This window comes from Phymastichus coffea, unplaced genomic scaffold (assembly GCF_024137745.1).
Source record: "Phymastichus coffea isolate CEN01 unplaced genomic scaffold, Cenicafe_Pcof_1.1 PCOF00001, whole genome shotgun sequence".
NCBI classification, from domain to species: domain Eukaryota; kingdom Metazoa; phylum Arthropoda; class Insecta; order Hymenoptera; family Eulophidae; genus Phymastichus; species Phymastichus coffea.
The window spans coordinates 5,634,620-5,652,284 of record NW_026706812.1 but is presented as its reverse complement, the minus strand read 5'-3'; the positions used below and the strand labels follow the sequence as shown (position 1 = coordinate 5,652,284).

Here is a 17,665-nt window from a genome sequence, read left to right as displayed (position 1 = left end):
AAAGAATATAGTTTGACTTTCAAAGTATCTTTATCGATGGGTTCAACATAATGGATTTTTCTAGTTCCAGTCACAGTTTTTGCAGAATTGAATCTTTTGGTTAGTTTCTTGTTCCATGCTACAATTTCACTCTCATTAATATAAAAGCATCTGCAACGTAATACCATTTTATTTAGTTACTTATTCACAACATGAATCGTGAAAACAAATCTTACCGAATAGCTAATTTGAGTGTACTCAAGTGGTTGTACATTTAAATTGCATTCAAAATTTGAGTTCCTTGTAAAGAGGCTTTACGAATAAGCCGTTTAATAAATCCTCCTATGCCATCACATACGCTCTTTCCGTGTGAAGTAGCGAAGAAATTATATTCTTCTATTACACAGCCACACAAAAAAAAAAAGTGGCAAAACCCACAGACCAGACCATGCAGACTTTATGTTTTTGGGGTCGCTGAGTCCGAATCCGTGGTCAGTTTTGCCCCACCACGTCACAGTCAAGGGCAAATGAAGGTCAATTTGCAAAAATGGAGAAAACCAATTTTCTCCAGTCTATATATACGTTTTTGGGGTCGCTGAATTCAAATCTGGGGTGACTTTTGTCCCACCCCCGCGGGGTCAAGGGCAAATGAAGGTCAAATTTGCAAAAATGGAGAAAATCAATTTTCTCCAGTCTATATATACGTTTTTGGGGTCGCTGAATTCAAATCTGGGGTTACTTTTGTCACACCACCTTGGTAGTGTAGTATTCATCAAAAACAAACAGAAAGTCATGCCATCTAATTTTTTCTGCTATACCTTACGCGTTTCTCATCGAATGAACGGTGCAAAGGTTTTCTTTTACGTTTTTTTGCCGTTTTACAATCTCTTTTCAACATCCAACAGTAGTCAGCCAACATGCATGTATCCCATCTTCCTTGATAACGCTTTTCCATCACTTTCACATCTTGATGGAAACGTTCACCTTGTTCTTCACTATAATCACCACAGTTTTCAGGGAAACTATCCAAATGATTGTGTAGAAAATGTAATTTGTAATTCATGAGACAACCCATCATCCTAAAGCTCTCCACCATTTGAGATACAATTTCTTTTTAATTGGGGCTTCTACGATTACCCAAAAAGTTTGCGGTAACGTCCTTGAAGCTAAGCCATGCAGTTTGTTCGATGCTGGTCATGGAACTAATAAACTTATCATCAGCCATCATTTTTCTAATCTCTGGACCATCAAAGATACCTTCTTTTAATTTCGCATCCGATTTACTTTGAAATTTGCTTTCCAAGTACTTGAAGCTCTGAGCATCTTTATCTAAAGCCTTGACGAATTGTTTCATGATACCAAGTTTTATGTGCAATGGTGGAATGAGTTCTTTTTTAGGGTCAACCAATGGGGTAGCTTTAACGTTGTGTTCTCCAACAGTTAGAGATTTTCTCTCAGGCCATTTATGATCAGTATAGTGCTTTGCTCGATCTCGACTATCCCATAAGCACAAGAAACATGGCGTCTTCGTAAAACCAGACTGCTGTCCTAACAATATTCCTGAAACTTTCAAATCAGCACAAATACGCCATTGATCCTTGTCATATTTAATTTTTTGCAGTATAATTTTGAGATTACCGTATGTTTCCTTCATTGTGGTGGAGTGCGCTATAGGAACTGAGGCATAATAGTTGCTATTGTGCAGTAATACAGCTTTCAAACTTCTGTTTGATGAATCTATGAACAATCTCCATTCTTCGTCTTTATACACATTAGGTTTAATTTCATTCATTAAACCTTTTACGTCTTTACAATATACTATTTTATCACCATCACGATTCATATCTTCAAAGTATGGTTCGAAACTTTTGCTTCTTTTTCTGTAAAAAGATACTCTAGTAGAACTTGCCAATTGATTCATGCCTTTCAAAGCTGAAGCTAAATGTTCTGCTCCATCTTTAGGTAAGTTAAGGTCTCTAACTAGGTCGTTTAGTTTATCTTGAGACCATAATTTTACGCTTTTGTCTTTCTGGCCCGCTGGAAGGAAAATATCATCATCTTCATCATCATCATCAGTTTTCCATCAATATCACTTTCATAGGATTCATCTTCCAAATCATCACCTACATCATTGATAGCATTACCATTATTGTCATCACTTATGTCGTCACAATCTTCGTCATTATGATCTCCATCATTCGTATCCGATTCAATGGATAACTTCTCAAGCACATAAAGCTCTTCATTGGTCCTCGATTTTTCAACAGCTTTTTTTACAGAAGTGACTTTAGCGTAATTCACTTTTGTTTTTGATTTACTATTCAATCCTGAAACTTCAGTATTGCAGAAGTAGCAATCTTCGCTTCCATCTGGTTGATACCATTCCATTGGGCTAATAAATATGACATCATCACGTTTTATTGTCTTTTCCCATTTACAAAGCATTTTACGACATCGTTCGCAGATGCTACCTGGAGTCCACTCTTTTATAATATCATCCGTCGCTAATTGAAAATATGATTTGTGAATTTTTCTGAGGCGTCCATTAAAATCACGACGAAATTTTTTAGGAGTATATACTCCACAGACGAAACAAAAAAGATCACGATTTTTTTTGCAATTATGACGAGAAGTAGAAGGTAAATGTTCCATGATTGACAGTATAACCCCGCACGTTAGGGATCCTGGTCCGATCGCAGGTGAGTCCGCTGTCCCGGAGGTGATAACTCTTTTACCTCTCCGGGGTTAAGTATAAGAGCTTTCCGACTTTGACGAGGACAGTGTCAACTCGTCGTCAGACACACTACAGCTTCATCCTCACACCCTAACGCCCCCTGCAAGGCAGTGCGCTTACACTGGCATCGTTACCTCGACAAACTAATGAGCGGATCATCCCACACATCCCTATTTAGGGCAGTGTCACCGTCACAGGTTTGTCGAGGCAGCAGGTTAAGGCAACTTTGAAGAAAAAATTCATATTTGAATTCTTCTCATTCATGTCACCATACATTTATACAATTAGCAAATACATGCTGGTTTTCTAAAAATTTCTCTACTCATGATACAGAAAACTCTAATGCATTTAGAAAATTGTTGAACGTACGATTTCACAAATATGAAAGAAATAAATATGATTTTTAACTTTTTGGGGGGTAGCAGAAGCCCAAATTATGAAGTATCTGAAATTGTTGAGAACATAACGCCGAAGTAAGTGGCGGCAATGATGAGGATAGAAGTGATGACTCGGATGATGATTCAAGGTTGAATTCTACGAAAGTGATAACGATGGCGAAACTAAAGAAGACGATGATGACGATGACAATGTTTTCCTTCCGGCAGATCAAAAAAAAATAACATAAAGTTATTGACTCAAGGTAAACTGAACGACCTTGTTAGAGAGTCTAGTTTGAAAGATATGAATCAGTTGGTAAGTTCTACTAGAGTATCTTTTTACAGAAAAAGAAGCAAAAGTTTCGAACCATACTTTGAAGATATGAATCGTGATGGTGATAAAATAGTATATTGTAAAGACGTAAAAGGTTTAATGAATGAAATTAAACCTAATGTGTATAAAGACGAAGAATGGAGATTGTTCATAGATTCATCAAACAGAAGTTTGAAAGCTGTATTACTGCACAATAGCAACTATTATGCCTCAGTTCCTATAGCGCACTCCACCACAATGAAGGAAACATACGGTAATCTCAAAATTATACTGCAAAAAATTAAATATGACAAGGATCAATGGCGTATTTGTGCTGATTTGAAAGTATCAGGAATATTGTTAGGACAGCAGTCTGGTTTTACGAAGACGCCATGTTTCTTGTGCTTATGGGATAGTCGAGATCGAGCAAAGCACTATACTGATCATAAATGGCCTGAGAGAAAATCTCTAACTGTTGGAGAACACAACGTTAAAGCTACCCCATTGGTTGACCCTAAAAAAGAACTCATTCCACCATTGCACATAAAACTTGGTATCATGAAACAATTCGTCAAGGCTTTAGATAAAGATGCTCAGAGCTTCAAGTACTTGGAAAGCAAATTTCAAAGTAAATCGGATGCGAAATTAAAAGAAGGTATCTTTGATGGTCCAGAGATTAGAAAAATGATGGCTGATGATAAGTTTATTAGTTCCATGACCAGCATCGAACAAACTGCATGGCTTAGCTTCAAGGACGTTACCGCAAACTTTTTGGGTAATCGTAGAAGCCCCAATTAAAAAGAAATTGTATCTCAAATGGTGGAGAGCTTTAGGATGATGGGTTGTCTCATGAATTACAAATTACATTTTCTACACAATCATTTGGATAGTTTCCCTGAAAACTGTGGTGATTATAGTGAAGAACAAGGTGAACGTTTCCATCAAGATGTGAAAGTGATGGAAAAGCGTTATCAAGGAAGATGGGATACATGCATGTTGGCTGACTACTGTTGGATGTTGAAAAGAGATTGTAAAACGGCAAAAAAACGTAAAAGAAAACCTTTGCACCGTTCATTCGATGAGAAACGCGTAAGGTATAGCAGAAAAAATTAGATGGCATGACTTTCTGTTTGTTTTTGATGAATACTACACTACCAAGGTGGTGTGACAAAAGTAACCCCAGATTTGAATTCAGCGACCCCAAAAACGTATATATAGACTGGAGAAAATTGATTTTCTCCATTTTTGCAAATTTGACCTTCATTTGCCCTTGACCCCGCGGGGGTGGGACAAAAGTCACCCCAGATTTGAATTCAGCGACCCCAAAAACGTATATATAGACTGGAGAAAATTGGTTTTCTCCATTTTTGCAAATTGACCTTCATTTGCCCTTGACTGTGACGTGGTGGGGCAAAACTGACCACGGATTCGGACTCAGCGACCCCAAAAACATAAAGTCTGCATGGTCTGGTCTGTGGGTTTTGCCACTTTTTTTTTTTGTGTGGCTGTGTTATTATTCCGAAGTCTTCTGCATGGAAGCACAAGTTAATAAAATGATTCCTATAAGAAAGATCATTTGAATTAGGGTGGGTTGATATGTAAACTGTTAAGATAATCTCTTTAAATTAATATTAATAAAAGTTGATTAACAAAATTATAAAATAATAAAAAATTTATTAAAGAATGTGAGCTTACTTGTTTTTAAATTGTGTCGGGGCACCATCAGAAAAATGAATTAATTTTTTAATCCAAGGAAATTTTATTTTGATGTCATCTATTATTACTTTCATGAATTTATTAATCAAGTAAGCCTGATGAACTAAACTTTCTGAAATTACGCAAAATGTTTGATGTTTTAATTCATCTGATGTTTCTTCTTTGTAATACACTGCTGTAGTAAAGAATGTGGCAGATGAATTGTTAAAGTAGAATCCTTGAGTTGAATTTTGACTTATGTATGCATAGTTTTCGGCGAAATCCATAATAAACAATCCAGTATCTTTGCCTAAAGTCTTTTTACAATGTACGAAATAATTTTTTTGAGCCGAAGAGACAAAGTGATGATCAGTAAGCTTATAAATATCCTCAACTAATTCATCTAAAAAGACATTGAAAGGTTCTATGAAGTTCTTGAGCGAAACTCGTTGATTTGTTGATTCTTCTGAAGTATTATTTTTTAATGATACAGAAGTCCATATATTATAAGATATATCATTTATATTCTGATCATTTATTTCAGACAATAGAAACTCACAAATTCCATTTTGCTTAGGACAATCATCACATTTTTTTAACATGCATTTTTTTTCTTCAACAAAGCATACGCCAGCCACCATAGCTTCTTTGTAATTTAATGATGGCAATAGTGCAGATAATTTCAACTTTACATTTTGATGCTCTTGGCAAACACATATGTTGTGTGTGCCAGGTTGTCCTGCAAAAACACATTGCTCAGGTTTACATTTAGCAAAATATGCTAAACATGGTACAGTTTCGTAATTTCTGTCATCAATCCAATTCTTGTAGAGATCTGATATATCATGAATCATAATTCTTTTTTGTTCAAGTACGTCTGGTTCGCCAGGTTTTTTTATGGTTACATATTCCTTCATGCCACTGCACATTATACTATTTTTATCGTCTAAATAATAAGATTCAATATCTTGTTTCACCTCAAGGGGAACGCGAAGATAAGATTTTTGTACCTTGCGACCAAGAATGCCAGAAAAATATAATATAGACACAAATTGGCTCGGAGCAACATAAAATAAATCAATAACTATTATTATTCCGACTGTTATTTAAAAAAATTATTATTAGTAGAACGATTAAACATAACTCATAACCAGTAAAAATGTACTCTTTTGAATAAAATTAAAGGATTGCGAGCTATGTTTTTATGTTATTTTCAGAAAAGTGTTTGATAATTTTTAGAAACAATATCATTATAAAAAATAGCGACGTTCATACGAAAACTAGAACTTTTGAGAACTAATGAAAATTTGCCTTATTCTAAATTACGTACGAATCTTGAAATAGTTATGGAGAAGCAATTTCTGACTGTGATTGTCGAAATTCAACAATTTTATCGGTTGCTATTTTTCTTACGAGATTTTTAAGATAAGTTTGAAATCACCGAACTTTGTATGAAATTCTAGAAGTGCTAGTTCTAGTATGGCACTTCCATAGATTTATTGAACAATAATATTTCTCGAATATTTCACAATTTTATCCAACTAGAACTTCAATTTTCAAAATTTTCTAAATCTATTTTAAAAAGTTTTAATGAATCTAGCCATTTGAAAATGGTATAGAGACTTGCTAAATATTTTCTAATATCTTTTATAACTGTAGAAAGAACAGGCACTTCCTTGTATTCTTACGCAAGATAATTAAGATGGCTTTCCACCTCAAAAGTGACCAAAAAATAAAAAAACTAATTTTAGGGTTTGTGACGGTAAACGTCAAATTAGCGCTGATTATTTAACTTAATTGCTGTCTCTGAGGGCAGCACCTCCCGGGGGGACGAAATAGGTAACGAAGGAATTCGGCACGCGAGCAGACGGAACGCGCGCGATAGAATTCGAACTAGTGAAGCATAGACCATTGTCGTGTCCGCCCGCTTTCGCTACCGCATCTGCCGATTCACGTGCCCTTGTCAACTATACGCCAGCTCAGCAATAACCGAGAGTGCCAGATAGCCGTGACAGCTGCCTCCAAGGAGCCATCCAGCCACCAGCTTAAGGCCAAGCAGTGTGTGTGTGTGTGAGGTTTCGCCATCGAGGGCGAAACCACTCCGTGCGCGCATTCGCGACCCGCGAGCAAAACAAAACAATATAAAAACTGTTCCGTGCTGTGCGAATTGTCGCCGTTTTTCTCTGATCGCCTGCAAATATAAGGTAAGCTGGCCAGCTTAATTTCGCGATCGCGATCGTATGAATAATAATTTGATTCTAACATTCGATGCGTGCATGTAACGGCTCTAATAACAAAGAGCAGCGAGCATACCGGCAAAGCGTGTTGTCGACGAGCGAGCGTTTATGTAAACAAACGCGCGGGCCGACCTTTTGTAAATTTTGAGGAATAATAAAGGATACCATTCATATTACTAACAAGTGCTTTTCGATCCGCTTTTACCTCATAGCTTCTACTCACTCCCTATTGAATGTAGGTTATTTACACCTTTCTCGATAAGACGAATTACTGGTTGACTGGCGACTATCTTTACATGCTCTCCGTTTCGTATACTGAGCATAATTAATTACGCGTGTCCCTTTAGTGTGATTGCGCGATTTAATTAATTAAACGGTCCTACCCCGTTACATGGCGCCCAACGTTAAAGAACCTACGGTGTTTTTGATAGTGCAAAACACCGGTTCTCAGTAATAAACTCGCGCCCAGTCAACCAACGACCCAAGTGGCAATCAAGCGTTGTTGTGCGCGCTTGATACCGAAGGCCACATTAGTAAACAAAGCCTGTTAGCTAGCTTGCGAAGGCCCGCCGCGGCGAAAAATTGTAAATATTAACTGTGAACGCGTGCGAGTGCGACCGAAGGATTCTTGAACGTAAACACCAACGAATTTTGAAAGTTGCCGCAAATAATATTATACCCGTTGGCCCGGGGAAAACTAACACCGGCAATTTTCAAACAAAATTAATTTAATTGAATAATTTTATTTGACATCGTATTGTCGTAACGTAAATGTGTTTTTTTTTAATATTATTAACTGCGGTTATTGGTGATTACGCGCAACGCTCGTTACAATATTTTAAATACTAACTCACACAGCCGCACTAACAAACAGTTAGTGCGTCTGATAGGTAGGATAATTATATTGGGTACTAACGAGCGAAGAATCTTTCGGCAAATAATTCGTAAAACGCTGTTGATCAAGCCCAGTGTTGGCTAATAAAATTTTATTATTTTTTCATTCGGCGTACGAATTATAATACAACACTCGCACCCGCGTAACATAACTGTAAATTTTACAAAGAAGGCAAACGCAAGCGAACAAACAGCAATTATGGACCGCACTCAGACAGAAGTAGAAAATTGGGTATGGACGCTCCAGGAGGAGGAAATCGAAGAATACCTCGAGCACCTGGAGCTCAAAACTAGCGGGAGCAAGCTCTCGAGAGCTGCACGACTGCACAACTGGCTACTCGGCGACTATTCCGAAGCAGATTTCGCGGAAGTCGACAACCAACACAGCAGTCCAGCCAAAAGAGCCGCCCTACGTTCGGAGCTAATCGTATCCCTATGCCAGGAACACACAGCATCCGAGCAGGAGGGAGAACACCCGCTAGCCCAACTATTGCAGAGTGCGGATGTGATATCGCGAGTCCAGAAGACCGCGATAAACATCGCGAATGCCCTGGACAGCGGAGAGAACACAAATAGTAATAAGGAAATTACTATAACGGCTGACGATGGCAGCCAGTTCAAACTCCCGCCGGCATTCGCGATGATGATTCAAGACCTCATTTCCCGGTCCAGGGAACATGAGAGGAAATGGGAGGTACAAGACTCACGGAATTCGAATGCGTCTAACCTAACCCAAATAGTAGAACAAATCGTCAGGACCAACATCAAGGTGCAGGAACAAATCGACAACCTGTCAACCAGGATGAAGGAACTAGAAAATGCCGTACACAGAAATATGCGGCAAGACGATTCGAACAGTTCTAATGAGGAGCCACAACCGGAAAACACGCGTAGGAGCGTCGCATTCCAGGATACATTCACGTGCCACTACGACGCCAGGCTACCCCAGAGCACTCCAGCCGGACCCGGACTGAGGCCCACGGGGGCCGCCGGCAGGACCCCCCGCCGGACCCCCCCTTTCGGAGAGAGTGGACAGCATCAACTCGGTGGAGTTAATGCTGAAGTGAACAACCACCCGCCGAGCATGTGGTCATCCCAACAGACGTCAAACCAGTGGTCGACAACAAGGGACGCCGGCCGCATCGTCCGGGGATGGAAACTCAGGTTCTCCGGAGAAGGCAACGCGAGTATTGACACCTTCCTATCAAGGTTGGACAACTCGAGGAGCAGCGCTGGACTTATCGAAGACGAGATGCTCACGGCCGTATCCGAGCTACTCGCCGGTCCTGCCCTCGTCTGGTTCGAAGCAATGCGAAACGAATGGTTCTCCTACGCGGATTTCGAGGCAGACGCCAGAGCATGGTTTGGAACTAGCAGGCAACAGCAGCAGCGTCTAACCAAAGAGGTTCAAAGCCGATACCAGGGCCCAGACGAACCCGCGAACGTATACATCGCGAACATGATGGGCTTAATGAGTCGGCTGAACCCCAGAATGACGCACGAGAGCCAGCTGAACCTGCTACATGCCAACCTCCTCCCGGAAATCCAGAGCCAAATACGGAGATTAGAAGTTGACTCCGTTCAGACCCTGAACGACCTGGCCACGACGGCCCAAAATAACTTGCATCAGCGGAGGATAGAGCGGACGATACCAGACCCTCAGTCGACTTTGTATCCTGAGTTGGCGTATCACCCCCGCACCGACGCGAGCAAGGGTCGTAAGGGGAAGGTGGCGTCTATGTCCGGTGACAAACCGGAAGTCAGTGATAAATTGGACCGCATGGAAAAGGTACTCGAGAGGGTGACGCACCAGGTCGTCTATACACCGACGCCCTCGGGGGCGACACCTAATCCGAGTCTGGAATCCGTCGATGGCGAGAAAAAGGTTCTGCCCATCGACATGTTTAACCAAATGCTGTTGTCCATCAAGGAATTGACGGCGGAAATAAAGAATAACCACGCTGACAAAAGCCTGACTTCCGAAGACGGAGCCAAGAGGCCGGAGACTCCTCGCGGACGAGGAAGGGATTTCTCCGGTCCGCTCAAATGCGCCGAGTGTGGCCGATTAGGGTACAGTAGGAGGTACTGTCCCCAATGCAATGAGGGAAACGAGAAAAGGAGTGGTTAGTTGGGGTTGACCCCACTCCTTCATCCCGTAACCCAAACCCCGTTAAGGAGATCTCGCGGCATTCGTCAGCACAGCCCGCACCGTTAGTAGCGAGCATGCTGAGCGACGAGAGTGAGAACTCTCTTGGTGACGCCAATGATGAGCGTGGTGGTAGAGTGAACACGGAGAGGAAGGGTAATGACGTTAGTAAAGCCCAGGACCCTGGACCAGCCGAGGTGGTGGCGAATGGATCGCACACGCCCTCGGGGGTCAGGGTAACGGCAGATAAACCGTCAAAAGGCATTGACGTTAGTAAAGCCCAGGACCCTGGACCAGCCGAGGTGGTGGCAAATGGATCGCACACGCCCTCGGGGGTCAGGGTAACGGCAGATAAACCGTCAAAAGGTATCGATGATAGTAAAGCCCAAGACCCTGGACCAGCCGAGGTGGTGGCGAATGGATCGCACACGCCCTCGGGGGCACGGGTAGCGGCAGATAAACCGTCGAAAGGTAACCCTATGGGAACTCCGATCGTCCGGACCGAGGTGGTTCGAACGAGAAGTAACGTCACTTTACCACACGAGAGTACGGTGGTTAGCGCTATGATGGGCAAGGAGCAGAGCTGTGGAGCCGCCGAAACCGTTTCCCGATTTTCCCCGGAACAAGAAACGCGCTGGTGGCTACCGGTGAAAATAGGAGCCTTCCAGTTACAAACTCTCTACGATCCGGGAGCTTCCACCGCAGCCATGGGTAATGTTGCTTTGCAAATAGCGTCCGTGCTAGGCGTCAGGTTAGATACCTCCCACGCAGGTGCGGCAAGGCTACCCTACGGTCGTAAGTTGACGATCGTTGGCCATGTCACGTTGCCATTCACCGTAGGGGAGATGACGATGCCGACGAGGGTGGCTATCCTCCCAACCCTCGTCGATGAATGTGTCTTAGGAGTGAACTTTATTAGGTTGTTTAGAGCAGTACTGGATCCGGATGATGATACATTACTGCTCAAGAAATCACAAACCAAGATGAAACTAGAAGTAGCTAGTTTGGAGGCTGGTCCGAGATTAGCTACTATCGGACTAGCCGAGGTAACCGCCTCTCAACAGGCTATATTGCAGAGGACCATCGACGAGGCCTTATCGCAGGCCCCCGTGGGACTGGGACGAGCAATAGGCACTGAACTCGAGATTCGAGTCAATGAGATAAAATCGTTCAAGACCGAACGCCGACATTTCACTGCCTACACCGTACCCAGACTAGGATACCTCCGATTCGTAAGAGTATCGTTCGATCCCTCGTACGCCGGCGCCACCTTCCAACGGTTAATAGACAGCGTGATCGGACCCGAGCTTGGCGGTTTCTCTTTCGCCTGTTTGGACGATATCATAGTAGTATCGTCCAAATTCGAAGATCACGCACAAAGTCTTAAAACAGAGTTGGATAGGTTGTATAGGGCTGGCCTCTCGATTGATCGAGAGAAGAGTGTCTTCTGTAAGTCTGGGGCCACATACCTTGGTTTGTCAATTACCCACAACAGAACCGGACGAGATCATGATTTACCGGAAGATAGGACCCGACCACGAGATGACGACGAGACCCCTACCACCGAGGGAACCAAGGCGACGAGCGTCCCGCCTAATGCGAGCGATACAACGATACACGGGAACGGGAGCGCCGACACTGCGGGTAACAGACTCCAAAATGACGACGCGACAACTCCGAGCTTACCTCGCCGTACTCGTCGTAATCCCACCAGCCGAGTCCCAATAAATACTTCTCCTACTAACACGATGAAGCGCCCACGAGGGAAACCTCGTGAGTGTGCGCTAACTACATACAGTACACAACATCAACAGACTACTCGAGCACCTCCTCCTATCGTCGGGAAAAGGAAGAGGGGCAGGCCACCGAGAACACCAACCGTGAACGCATGAAATACAGCGAACGAAGGACCTGGGAGACCGACGCCAAGGACCCCACTTTCGACTCCGGCGACGAAGGTCCTGGGCAGCCGAACAGGCGCCCACCTTCGATATCCAAAACTATTCAAGATACTAACTTGCTGGATAATTACAGGATGCAAATCACGCTCGAACAATTCGAGCAAGCGGCAGCCGCCCTCATCGACCTGGACTTGGGTCCCGCCGTTGAAGGGGTGGTACATGCCGCCTTGCACCTCGAAAGTACCCGAAGAGAAGAGGAGGAGCAAGCACGGGTGCGAGCTCACGAGAGCTCGTCATCCGTGCTCATCGAAGAACTCCCGACGGCGGACCCTACCGCGATACCGTCGACGACTCCCGGTATCGCGCACGGCGATACCACGCCGCTACCCGGACCCCCAGCGGGATCTATCCCGCTGAAGGCCCCGACATCATCCATTGGATGACCAGGGCGCAGAATTACCCGGGAGACCAGCCAGGTGATCTTCCCCTGCCCTCGTGGGCAGGGCAACCGTTATACTACCCGGCGAATAAAGATGGAAGTAAACAACACGTGGACTATAATCCTTTATGATCCTCTCTCTTTTCCTCCTCGGAAGGGACAGCGCTAATGGAATTATCGTCGAGGACCCTATAGGTCCAGACTGGAAGGGGGCTGTGACGGTAAACGTCAAATTAGCGCTGATTAACCGTGTTTGGTTAGTTAGAAAATGAACAATAAAGAAACAAAAAATATTCAGCTAGAAATATTTCTACTGATACAGTTGTTTATTGTAGTTTGTTGTTATGATTTATTCCACGAGAAATCAGGTGATTTCTCACATGAGAAATCACATGATGTGATGTCATATAGTAAATCACTCTAAAAAACGCGGCAAATTGAGTTCAAATAAAAAATCACTTACTAAATTAATAAGATAATACATGTTCAATTGTTAACAAAAATTATAGTAACTTTTTATTTTTTTTCAAATCAAAATAAGAATAAAATTTCACAATTTTTAAAATATATTCAAGAAAGTATAACATTATGCCATAATAAAATAACTCTGATCTCTCCAAATAAAAAAACATCAATATGTTTGGAGGATCTTTTTATATTTTCAAAATTTTTGTAAATCTGTATTTAAATAGAAAGATGATTGTTGGAAATAATGAAATATATTGAGTTGAATTAATTTTCCAATAACTCTAAAAAAGCAATAAATTAAATCATGTAGATTAAAATTATACAATTTTTTTTATTATCAGGTTTTTACTTTGATATAGGTTTCATACAAAAACTAGTACTTCTATTTGTAACGTAAAGACATACACTTTCATGATCATTTACAGATTTTAAATTTAAAACCTAGTTCTCATTCAATCAACATTCTATAAACTTAAAACATATGTTTAATTAATAATTATTACTATGTTTAATTATTCATTAATTAATAATTATTCATACCAAAATGTTGTAATAGCATCTGTACGTACCAAATGAATTCTTTACTTTCTTAGCTTGAGCGTATATGTAGTATGTGCAATTGAAATATTTGGATACTGTTGTGAAGCTCCAATTATCTGGCAGCAAAGTTAATAAACTTATTTTTTCTCCAACATTTTTGCTTTCATTATATTTCAATTTAATACCATTAATCATGTCATTGAACCAAGAACTTTCATTTTGCATTTGTTGCAAATTTTCAAACCGAGGTATTTGAACACCATAAGCTTCTTCAAAGCTTTCAGAAACTTTACATGCAACATCTTCTACTATATTAATTCCAATTGTCGCTATTCGATCATTATTCAACTTTTTAAAAGGGCCCATATATAAACATGTATAATATTTTTATACTAGTGGCAATATACCACGCTCTCTATTGCTCACTCAGTTGCATTTTCGATTATGAGAGTGAGTACATTTGCATAGATATCAAACTAATTTAATGAATAAATTTTAAGTTATTAATGAAGATCTTTTCTAACAGATTCTGCAGTCTTAAAATTTTCATTTAAAATATACCATGAAATTTCAGGTTAATTCAGTAATGAATTAAACATTGTTCAAATTTCGCAAAGAATCGTCATATTGTTTAACTGAAGGCTATTTACAAAAATATATTTAGTTTTTATCTATTGTTTTATAATATCGTAATTGATGTTTGTTAAAATTTTGCACTAAGTTTAATAAGAGAAAAATATAATGTGTGTGACGGAGAATCTCGGCTAGGCCGATCTCGTCCGTTTAGCTCTCGCAAATGTCCGTGCGCCGCACCAGGCTGAGAGTGTGTACGTTTGGCACACACACTCATGCTTGGACCTTTTGTTTGCGAGGTGCTGAACACGGGCTGAGCTGACTGCTGGAGCGACGCAGATGGCGCAGAAGAAGAGAGAAAAAGAGAGAGAGAGAGAGCGCTCGAATTGCGGATCGCCGCGGAAAATTTCGAGAGTCTCTGCTAGGCAATGGGCAGGGAAAGTCGCGCGCGCGGATAAACCGGAAGGTCACGGTTTTTTCCGAGTTGGCCTCGCGACCTCGCCGACGTTTGTTTATTCCGGAGACACGCCCGGTGCGCGGACGAGTGATAGAGCGTGAGGCTGGGTCGCGCCCAGCCGTGTCCCACAAGATACCCGGCACCGGTGCGTGCGGGTAACCGGCGAGGTGCGCGGGCGAGCGCGCGAGGAACTTAACGTGCTGCGGCGCCGAGCAACGAGGAGGCGGCAGAAACAACAAGCAACGGGTTGAGATCGAGGCAGCAATATTGTGGAGCGAGCGAGAGGACGAGCCAGAGGATAGATAGCGGCGACAACAAATATACCAGCAATACGGTCGGGAGCACACCAGTGACGTCACGGTGCAGAGCGCTCCAGCCGTCGGAGAGGCTGAAGGTCGAGGTCGGTGCCGTACTTTTCTCTTGTCTCTCTCTCTTTTGCATGTTTGGGCGTCAGTCTATGATTGGTAGCACAGCAGACCTGCTGGCTACCCGTTAATAGCCTATGCGCGAAAAGTGTTTGTCGGGCATTTGTATAATATCTAGTTTTGATAAGGGAATCGGCAGGCTGACCAGCCACCGATTCACCTTCGCGTTCGCGTTTGTTATTGTACCGCTCGTAGTGTGTAAGTCCGAGGTTGCCGTATTGTAATCGTTTGTTGACAATTAAAGACTAGTGTATTAATCCGCTGTTGTGTTTATTCGCCGCTGTATCACTCCTCATGCTGACTTCGAATCTGTGCGTTTAACGTGTTTATGCTCGACGCGTTATTCAGTCGTGGGAACGTCTTTTGCTTCCCGAATCCCCGAATAAATAATTTGTGCGGACGGTCGCGAGCAAGCCAGACAGGTACGGCCGGAATTCTCCGTTACATGTGAAATAACATACGATGAAAGAAAATGTATATAGAAATTTAGGTTTTCTTTTATTATTTCATTATTATAGATTTCGTTATTTTATTCAGGTTATTCATAATATTACTTTTACCATAATATTATCAATATATCTACGTTTATTTATAAAATTTTGATTTGGTCTGTTGATTTTTTATATAGAGGAATATATTTATGTTCCAAAAGATTTATAAATAAAGTAATATTTCTCTGCTTAACCCCTCTGTATATCGTATTTTAGGAACTGAAGATGATCGTAGTCATAGAAACCAATAATAATATATCACTATTTTCTGGTATGTCATTAGTTGGTAAATTGCATATTCCTAGTAATACTCACAATATTATAGGAAATACTTCTCTCAGTTCAAATCTGTACAGTCAAATATTACAATCACCGTATCCAAGAAGAAGTTCGCTTATTTCACCAACGAAGTCATCAACTCCTGAACTAAGATTTGACGAAGGAGTTCATTTATTGAGTCCTGTTCAAGGAACTTGTAGTCATAACGTCATAGATTATTCCTTCTACGATGGAAGTAATGTTATCTTAAAAAATACTATTTTAAATAAAATAATAATAGAATGTGGAAGTTGTAAATATTTTAAAATATCATTACCGATCTTCAAAGCGTCGCCTTTAGGTAAGTGTTCATTTATCTACTTAATAACACTTATTGATTGTTATTTTTCTTCTAGAATGTAAAACTTATTTTATAGTAATCATTCATAATATAAATTTTTATAATACACGATGCTTTCAAAAAAGAAAATCTCTTTTTATCTGAAACGATTTTATCTCATTTTTAGTTTATAATACATTTTGGTTTTATTACATAGGTTTGAAGAAAAAAAATATTTTTTTTTTTAATTTTCTTGACACATAACCGTAATATGATGTGAAATTAAAGACATCATTTAATAATTTTTTCCAATTTAAACTACTTGTCATATTTTTTATAAGATTTAAATTTCAATAAATGCTTGCGGTAATGAACCTCGCTCATTAATGCTCGCTCGATTATATCTTTATAGCCATCACTTTAGGATACCACAGTAGAGAATCCGTAGATTGTCCATATTTTATTTATTATTATTTATGAATAAGAGTATTAAACAATCCACTCAAGAAAATTTAATAATACATTATACAATAAATATATGTATATAATAAAAACAAAGAATTACAAAAATAGTAAGACTATTGGGCTAAGTTAGCAATTTACATTGTATTTTTGATAGATAACTATTCTCAACTTCTGATAACCATCACTTTTGCAGTATTATGTCCAGTTGAAATTGCATGCTAATCTAAGCTGCACATCTTGGAATAAATTTTTGAGGATTGAACATTTTTATCGCATAATTTATTTTAACTTTAACTATGTGGTGTAACAGGCTATCGTTTAGTCGCAAACCCCTGGCAAATGTGATTATCCCTACGGCCAAACGACGCCTTGTTAGCTGTATGCTTCAAGCATACTTACTCACCTCGCTCCGGTATACGCATACGCCGTGTCCTCTCAGCGATCCAACTTGGGTGTGCGAACTCTCCGCAAGGGGGCGCTGGTGCGCTAGCTTACCAGCGCTCCGACGGCCACTGCAGACACCTCGGTTGACGCACAGCTCCTTCTATGCTTTCGCGATCCGTGTTGGATTACCGGCGCGTTCGAATCAAAATATAAACACCGACACCGGACAAAGGGGAGACGAAATAATAAGATCGTCTCTTATTGGTATCTAACTACTTTATTAGACGAAACTAGTCCTGTACAAGGGACGGTTTGCCGAGAGTCTAAACACACGCTATATCGACACAATAATTCGAATGAGGAGAGAGAGAGTAGATTTCGCGGACGTTGCGAACTAGTCGCACGCACGCTACCTAAAAACTCACCGCGCACGCTGCGCGGGATCGCACGCAAAACGTAATACAAAGTGCAGCGCACTTACTGCTGATTCGATAACGATACGGTGGACAACCGTATCCAGTTACGCTAAGACGACGAACTGCCTTTGCA

General features: G+C 41.1%; 1 protein-coding gene across 4 annotated transcripts in view; it reads left to right on the top strand.

Moving 5' to 3' along the window:
• LOC131675389 (anaphase-promoting complex subunit 1) overlaps positions 1–17,665 on the top strand; it is an 896,320-nt gene that overhangs the window by 347,151 nt on the left and 531,504 nt on the right. For 3 of the 4 annotated variants that reach the window (XM_058954365.1, XM_058954359.1, XM_058954356.1), the window contains exon 9: positions 15,886–16,288. The exons of the other annotated variant lie outside the window; for it this stretch is intronic. In XM_058954365.1, coding sequence (XP_058810348.1) covers positions 15,886–16,288 — 403 coding nt within the window. The remainder of the gene's footprint in view (positions 1–15,885; positions 16,289–17,665) is intronic. 4 annotated transcript variants of the gene reach the window in all.